The sequence below is a fragment of the Telmatherina bonti genome (assembly GCF_933228915.1).
Source record: "Telmatherina bonti genome assembly, chromosome: 18".
Classification (NCBI taxonomy): domain Eukaryota; kingdom Metazoa; phylum Chordata; class Actinopteri; order Atheriniformes; family Telmatherinidae; genus Telmatherina; species Telmatherina bonti.
In genome coordinates, this window is record NC_136616.1 from 32,728,419 (window position 1) to 32,737,754 (window position 9,336).

Here is a 9,336-nt window from a genome sequence, read left to right on the forward strand (position 1 = left end):
CTTTGCTCATTGACTCTATTCTTTAATCTGTATTCTTTGTCCTGATTCTTGCACAGGTGATAAAATGAATTAGTTGTGTCGAAGTCCGTTGTTGAGACTGTGAGATAGTCTGTTGCTGGTTCTACGTCGGCCTTTTTATAACCAAACCGCATCCATGCAACAGAAATTTCTTCTCTTTTAGGAACAAGCTCAACGGTTTGGGTTGGCTGGTCATCTATAAGTGAATTATCCTGCTCTGAAACATGCCTGTTACCATTTCCCTCCATGTTTTTTATGTATTGCAGCTTGCATGCTATAAAGCGCATCTTGTCATAAAGTACTGCAGTAAAGCACCTTATCGTGGCGTAAACGATAGAGCCTCACATGAAACGATAGACATTGTATATCATCCAAACAATATATACCGTCATGTCACCCAGTCTTACACCCATGTTCGGAGCTGCGAGGTCATAGACCCTTGACAGAAAACAGACAGCTGAACATAGTGAATGTATCTAAGTTGGTCATTATGCCAGTGGATTGTTGACAATCAGACATTACAGTCAGCTGTTAAAGGTTGAAGTTCATCAAAATCAGGAGAACGTAAGTCAGCTCAAGTTGATATATCATCTCTGGAAACAAAGAACCAACTTGTCTGACCAGAAACAAATCCCAGCATCCTGTCAGTCCCCACCCAACAGCTGAGCTTTGATTCTTCTCTGCTGTCAGATGCTTTTAGCTAACGGCATGCAGCAGCCCAACCCGAGGCAGGTGTTGCCCCTCTGACCTGGAAGGGGTCATGAGATGGACCAGTAACTCCTGTTAAGCTGTGAAAATAGACAGAAGAAAGACAGAAGACCAGTCAGCCAGCGGCCAGATTAATTGTCCTTTAACAAAATCCATGAGAATATCTGGCAAACAAAAGGAAATATCCTCAACTTATCTCTTTTAGACTTTACACACAAGAAAAGTGCAAAACCATAATCAGGAACTTTAAGAATGACAGATTTTAAACATTTACACTGTATAACCATTTTTTAAAAATCACACACAAATAATAAGTCTTTTCAACTATACATTCAGTGCACATATCAAACATAACTTATTGGGTTACCTTCCTTGTTACATACATTAATAGCATGTCACATAAACACGTGTTCTGACTGCATTCTCACTACGTTACACACTTCCATTTCGTCAAAGCACATATATCTGTAGAGATGGGATATTTGAAACGGAAGCACCGAAGCCTGTTTCCTTCAAATCAGACGGACTTTGTCAAAACGCTGCATTGAAGCCAAAGTGAAATCTATACCGTCTTGTGACCGATGACGTGTGACTCTTCATATGCTCCAATGGAAATGACTTAACTGATTCAAGCGGTACTGGTGCCGCGTCATCTATCAGAATGAGAAACGCCCCATGTTCCCTCCTGCTCGCTGCTTTAAAGGCTAAGAGAACATGAAAATAAAGAGAGAAAACTTTAACTATGGAGACTTCCAGGGGAAGAAAACAATCACGTGTTTGGAAAAACTTCCACCTTGTGTCCCCCACAAAGGAAGGAGGATAATAATATGGCCAAAGATTAAATAGTATTAGATTACATAGTACTTAGTATAATTGCAAATGTAGTATTGTATTTACTATTATATGGTATTGCTATATAAGATGGATGAATGGATTGTTTTAACCAGGGAGATACATAGGCAGAAATGATGAATGAATTGAATGAATGCGTGCAGGGCCAGATTAAAAGTGCACAGGCCCCTGGGCCCAGAGTGTTACAGGGCCCCCCTTCCCCACCGCAACATTGTGAAAATTGTGAATGAAACACTGTGAAACGACATTTCTAACATCTCTCAGCCAATGGTACCAATACCAACACACTATTGGTAGTGGTGTAACTATCTGGCTTTTCTGTACATTTTGTTTCATGTCCAAACTGTTGGTGTTTGCCCTACGTGGGTGCCACATGGGACTGTGCCCTTAATTCCCAATGGATAGTCTAACCTTGAATGTGTGGATAGCGGTCAACAAAATTATGGCGACCACCCCACCCTTGGTCTCTCACCTGCTTCCCAAGTGAGTATGTGCCTTTATACACCTCTGTGCATGCACACGCCCAATCAAACACAAACCCCGACCTCTGCCACACACGCCCCACACACACTAATGCACCGTGCACCTCCTACTCATCTATGTCTCCTACAACCATATATCCCAACAAACTAATTTTGACAAACCTGTCTCTTATCTTATTTCACAGCACACACACTGTATCTAAATCATGTTAGAAAATCTAATGAATAACAGGACAACACATTGAGCCATAACTAACACACTAAGAAGACAGAATGCTACGAAACTTATAGAGATGACGACCCCTCACAATAAAGACAGCTGCAAGACTGAATGAACCGTTTGGGTTGGAAGTTAAATCAAGTTGGAGAAATTAATAGATCTGTGCCTGTAATACCCATAGCTGACCACCAGATGTCACTGGTATGGTCTATTTTATAAGGCTTTGAAGTTTTTTCAGTTCAATCAGAAGCCTCGAAAGCTTCTCTATATATTTCCTTTCTCAGCACTTCTTTAAGTATTTTTGTCATGAACAAACTCATAATTGACAAGTATAACCCACCTGTTTAGATGGAATTCTTCTGCTGTTGCCTCTTATGAGTGTTGAGCACCGCAGAACGCCATGCGCCCTCTGGTGGTGACTACATGCAACAACTTAAAGTGGAACTATTATGTGCATTTCAGGCTAATTTATTTTTATTTCTGAGACCAGAAGGGCTGGGATTGATCAAGTTATTGTCACAAATCGCTTTATTTACCTCAGACCGACCCTCTCCGTAGGCTGTCAAATCAGCCTGTGGGAAAAACGAGTGGATTTAGACTCTTCCGCATTAAACCCCGCCACCGCGCTACATCGGGAGCGTGCACCGCAACTGCTTTTGCCGTCATTGTAACATCTCATAAACAGAAGGATTAGGCTAATATTAACTCAATAAAAAAAACAAAAAATACAATGTCAACACATAGCATACAGCCCTACATGTTGGAACCTGAATCAGACCCTGAAAACGAAGTGGAAAACAGCAACCCACAGCAACAAATGCAGCAGGATGTCTCTCTTTGGTAAACTCACCAGCCATCGTTGGAAATAACTTTATCCCACGTTTTCCACCCACCTGATGTATTTGTACATGTCCTTGTTAACCAGTAGAAGGTAACCAATCACCGAACCTTATCCCCCGGGACGTCACAAGGATTTCCAAGTAGAAAAAACCCTCTAAAATGACGCGTTTTTTGTCATCATGGAAACCGAATGGAGAGCATGCCGGAAATCAAACTCAAAGAGATGATAAAGGAGGTGATAGAAAACAGTCTGATGAGGATTCAACACTCTAACACTGTAGAAAGCTAAAAAAACTCCAAATACCGTAATAGCACCCCTTTAAAGGCAAAACAACAGTAAAACAACTAGGTTTTCTCTCAACGTCTCCATGCAATAAGGGAATATTAAATAAGAAAAATATTGTGATGATCTATTTCAGCTTCTTTAAAAAAAAAAAAAAAAAACCATTTTTTTCTTCAGCTTTCGGCAGCTGAAACATTTCAGAGGGAGCTGGGAAACTTGGGTGGACATATCACAACAGTGCATCATCTGTACTCTCCTGTTATGTCATGGATAAAATACATTTAATGCACGACATTTCAGTGTCATGCACCTTTATGGGCGGTTTACTGATGTAAATCATGAACAGAAGGCACAGCCTATTAGTTTCAGATGAAGCTGGCATTTATCAATCGAAGAAATGTAAATAATTTACAATATAATTTCAAATTTCTTATGAGCTCAAGAAACAGCTTAAGAAAATTCCTGTAAAATTTTGTTGGATGAGATACGGTTTAATTTTGATCAGACCAAAGTGGAGATTTTTTGTCATACTGCACAGTTGCATGTTTGGCTTTCTCGGCATGTCATACCGATTGTCTAGCCCGGCGGTGGAGCGCTGATGCTGCGGGCTTGACCTTTTAAAACCTGGGGTGCCTGCACCAAACAGTTTCTAATTCTTTATCAGAGTTACTTTTGCAGAAATGATGGAGGTTTAGAGCTGCAGCTCATACGTATGGGCATAATAATTCTCAACATTTTTAATTTAGACAAGTCCAAAGCTTTTGTCTGCGTCTTCATTTATGTTTCATGAGTAAAACATATTTTATATATCTTAAAAATATCTCTTTCGTAGGTTTATTTGGATACCTGGTCCTAGTGGACCAGCCTGTGGCTGAAACCTAAAAAACTGCCCAGAGGTTGAAGGGTCAAAGACGCTCTTCAACGCAGCAACAGAGAGGTTTTAGACTAGATCATAAATGCTGAGAACAGCAGAAGAGTTTGGAGTTTTCCATCAGAGGTCAGATGGAAGACTGCCTCATTGATTGGCATTAAGAACAGCTGAAGAGCTGCAACCAGATCATCCATCCAGTTTCAATCTGATTCACAGAGCAGCTGCAGGACAGAAAAACCTGCGCATGCACAAAAACACAAGTCAATGTCTTCAGTTCAACAATTTTTTAATTTTTTTTTTTTTAGAGTTTCACAGAGACTTCAGAACATTAACAACTTTTATGTTGTGATGAACTAGTGCAATTTTTAACGCAAAGCAGAGGTAGTCAACTGTCTAAAGTAAATGCCCAAATAAAAAAATACCCCATCTTAACTCAGTTATGAAACAGTAAATGTCCAAATAAAAACAACATTTAAAGACGGTTGATGTTAAGGGAGTGGAGATCTGATATGCTGCCACCAGTCAGGGTGTGCCTTATCACACCCCAGAAAACATGTGTGGGCTCAGTTCAGCTGCTATAAATGATTCGCCCACCCCTCCCTTTATTTAAAGCGCATAAACGGACGCCAGCTTCCTCTGATATACGCTCGCAGCAACGGGCTGCTTTCCAAGCGCAGCGACACGAGGACGACCGCATGAAACTGCCACTGAAAGAGCGCGCATGAACGAGGTGGTCTGATGCAGAGCGCGTACTGGAGTGGCCTTGCAAACGTGCAGACGGATGCAGAAAATAATCCATCAGCGTTTCTACGTAACATTTCTGTATTTAGCTGAACAGTTGGGGTATCGCTGTGCATGCAAGCTGATGTTTCCCCATTTCTGGCTGTACAGTCGGACCACCTGCAGACCTGAAATAAAACCATCAATGTTTCAGATCATTTATTTATTCTGAAAAATGTTACTTCAAGCCAAATGAAGTTGTTCAGCATCGTATTGAGATTTATTCTTATTGTTGGGAGACGCGACAGAAATCAAAGAATTACTACAGTTTCACATTTTTTCTCAAAATCTACGCAGTTCTTCCACATCCTACAGGAAATAATTTCTCCTGCACTCCGAGTTTATCTAGATTAGAAGTCAACTGAGAAAATCCTCAAATGTTCCGTCTCTGATGGCCTAACATGAACGAACGAGTCCAATATAAACTCTTATTAACTCCTAAAGAAATGAACTGGCATCAATCAGTCCTTAACAATACATTCACAGTGCAAATTACATTATTATGAACACAAATAACCAAATACGACCTGTTTTTTTTAAATGACAGCAGCATAAAACTGGACCTGGTAAACATTTCGCTCTGAAGCAGCCGCCAATTCTAAACCAAGATCAATGAAGAGAACTATCCATCATCTGACTCGTCCAAAGCAAACATGTCAGTAACTAATCTGAGTTTGGAAGTGAATAAATAAAAATAAAAGAAAAAACAGTGAAACTGACAAATCTACAACATAAAGCTGTTCTTCTCTACTAAAACATTTTTTAACAAAATCATAAAAAACAACTTAAGTGCCACTATTGTCCACAGAAAATAAAAAACAATAAATTGAAGATATAAAAGTTCCTTCTCCAGATGGATATGTTAAAGTGATACAAAAAGACTTCATGACTTTAAGCTGATGGGATTCCTCCAGCGTTGAGCTGCAGCCACACGCAGACCTTCAGGAAAACACAAGTAGGACAATTTTACTTTATAGAAGAGAATTAGAATAAACTTTATTCATACGAAAATGATTCAGTTTCATTTACGACACATTTCTGGAAAAAAAAAGCTAAATGTGGAGACAATTTAAAAAAAAAAACAAAAAATTAAATTACATTAAAAGAAATTAAATCTAGTGTGACAATAATCTAGTATTCAGAGCAACACAGCGCCGTGGTCAATCAGACTGTACTTTAATCACCGTATATTATTATCCTACACGTTGCGTATTTTAGTGCACATTTAATTGTTTTCTTAGTAAATCTGAAACTGAGGACTGAATGTCATGCTGTAACATGTGTAGATGTCTGCTGCTACAATCCTTAAAGGTAAATAGAGAGAAACAAAAAAGAAAAGACTGGAGGAGTTTTTAAAAAGGATAAAAAATAAAAAAAAAACAAGTATTCAAATAAATTTGAAATAAATTCCTAAACTGTGAGCAGCATGTTGCATCTGCAGTAAAAAACCTTTCAACCCTGCAGGCGTCAGATGCCTGACGAAGAGGAGAGCTGGACTTCAGCTCGGGCTTACCTGCCGTGATTGACAGGACTCTGATTGGCCCGTCAGCTCTCCTTTCGGCGGCTTCAGCGTCTCCATGTGGCTGCCGCAGCTGCTGGATCGGAATTCCTGAACTGACAGCAGAGATTCAGCAGAAAATGGTCTGCATTAGCACACGGCAGCTGCTGAGCCAAGTGGGCTGCAGGACGTAGCTTCAGTCTGCGGAGAGACGAAGCGACAAGCAGAACTTTTAATTCCCCAAACGTCTCATTTAAAAGAAGCTGCAGCATGTTTAGCTCACGACTGACTGACGTTTCTTTTTTGACGCTGCTGCTGAAGGAAACAGGCGAGAAATGTGAGGAGTAGAGTGATGAAAACCCCGAGTGGGATCCAAAGAGCCAACCTGGACCGAGACCCTGATGAGACCAGTAAAGAATCAGTAAAAATCCAGCAAACACACACAAAATAGACAAAAGTTCCCAATTCCCACCGGAACTCGTCTCTTCTTGTGAACGTGGAGCGGACAGATCGGTGGGCAGCGGGGACGTCTCGGTTGCCAGGGCCTTAAAGTCTGAAAGGACAGAAAAACTGCTTGATGCGTGTTTTTAGACTGGAAAGAGACTAAAAAGACAGTTTTTGTTGGTTTACTTACCGACAACAAGCCGAACATGCGCTTCCTTGAACAGCGACGGAGCAAAGCATTTGTACGTCGCCTCATCTCCCCACGTCACATTCCTGATCTTCAGGGACATGTCCCCACGTTTGAGACCGTCTCTGAACAGTGACGTCCTCCCGATGTACGACACAATCATCATGTCGCGGAGTTCCACCCCCACCCTGTACAGGAACACAACATCCGCTCGGCTCTCCTTCTCTGACGGTCCTGGCTGCAGGTCCAGTCTGGACCACTCCACCGTCCTGTCCTGGATGTCCAACTCGGGGTCCAGGCGACACGGCAAAGTGACGTCCTCACCAGGAACAGCGACGACTGGCTCATCAGAGCCGATCAGCTGATAACTTTCTGGAAACAAAAGCAAGCTTTAATCTTAATTTCTGTACATTCAGACACTTTATTTTTCCATTTTACTAGAATTCACACTGCTGTGAAGTTTCTAATTATTCTGGGAAGTAATGAAACATTTCCAGCCTGCGTGGTGCCATTGGAGCAGATCTGCAACCGTCACAACTAAAACAGTCTTTATTACCTTCAGATCAGCTAAATGAAACTCATTCAGAGTTTCTAAAGAAAAAAGTCAACTTATAACTTATATCTACTTTGTATATTAGCTATTTTCACATACTACAATTTTATTTTTAGGTTTTAAAATAAAAAAACAAGACTTTTGCAACAGGAGCACCAATTAATCTTTATCTAAGGAATCTAGCTATTTTATGAAACATTTTAAAACCCGCATTTGTTATTATATCAAATGGTACATTTAAAAAAAAAAAAACAAAAAAACAACATTTGCTGGTTCTTTATTTCTTCTAGTTAATGTCATAAGAAGCCACTAAGGGAGGTCCAAAGAGCCGTGGATTGCAGACCTCCCAAAAGAAATCTAAAAGTAAAACCTGTCTGGAATATTTAAAGCCAACATGGAAATCTTCATAATTTTCCCAGTGATGTGAGGAAGTCAGATACTTTCCAACTGAAATGATAAACACTGCTAATAACAGATAAACAATTAGTCTCTCTCTAATATGATGCCATTAATTGATGGTAATTTTCCTAATCAAAACCAAAACCACTCTTTGCCCCTTCAAAGTAAAAATAAATTAATTAATTAATTAAAATTACACAACTGTGCAGTGTAAAATAATTTATATTTTTAAGGTAATTAGAATAATGAATAAAACTACATGGTAAAGTAAGTAGTCATGAGTATCTTGGTGAATCACCAAGTACCAAACTGCTGAATAACGATGATCAGATATCTTACATTGGTCATTTTGGTCATTTTCATAAGTTTTTAATGATTATCAGACCGTTTTATAGCGAAATTGACTAAATAAAACCCCTATAATTGCCAAATGAATACCAACTGAATGAATGAATGAATGAATGAATTCGACACAGTTTACCTGGGAATCTTAATGTTAATAATATTTCACACTGTCCGGCACTTTATCATAACAACTTTAACGAGAGGCGTTGAGAAGCATGAACGGCAACGTCACCTGTCGACGTCGTACGTAAACACGTTGTAAAAGTAAACGTAGAATAATGGAGGTGAGTTTACCTGGATTAGGTGTCCCGAGACAGCCGTAAACCCAGCATAAGATGAGGTAGAAAGCAATCCCGACCACGCTTCTTGCCATGCGGATGTTGAAACTGCACTACTACTACTGCTGCACTACTACTACTGCTGCCCCCGCGACCCGACTACTACTACGTGCGTGTTTCCTCTTTAAGCTGGTGACCACACCCACGTGATTCCCAGCCTATGACTGCGTTCGCTCGTCACCAAGGTAACCAGAGACGTAAACAGTAATGACGCATTGGGTTTCTACCTCGTGAAGCAGCTGACAGAGAGCTAACGCGATTCCACAGATTAAAACAGAGTTGTTTGATGAGGAAAATTATTTATCAGCTGGATAAATACTGACAGACTGTGCGCGTGACTTTCTGAGACTTTTTATTAAATGTTTGTCAACACGGAACATGTCAGAAAACAGTATATTCACGAGGAAAGTCCTCACATGTCTGGAATAATAATTCCATTAATTATGGGAAGATTTCAGCCGAAACATAAAGGAATTTTATTTTTTTTCCTTGCCATGAATAGGTTTTTCTTCAGTAGT

General features: G+C 40.0%; 1 protein-coding gene across 1 annotated transcript; it reads right to left on the reverse strand.

The window, feature by feature from the left end:
• Positions 1 to 4,720: 4,720 nt before the first annotated feature.
• Positions 4,721 to 8,900, reverse strand: LOC306769395 (butyrophilin subfamily 3 member A1-like). Its single transcript, XM_079257979.1, has 6 exons — positions 8,775 to 8,900; positions 7,187 to 7,555; positions 7,025 to 7,105; positions 6,847 to 6,950; positions 6,568 to 6,753; positions 4,721 to 5,993 (listed from the first exon to the last, which is right to left on the reverse strand). Exons 1-5 carry the CDS (start codon positions 8,851 to 8,853, stop codon positions 6,703 to 6,705), a joined length of 684 nt encoding a protein of 227 aa, XP_079114105.1. The 5' UTR covers positions 8,854 to 8,900; the 3' UTR covers positions 4,721 to 5,993; positions 6,568 to 6,702.
• Between the last annotated feature and the right edge of the window lie 436 nt (positions 8,901 to 9,336).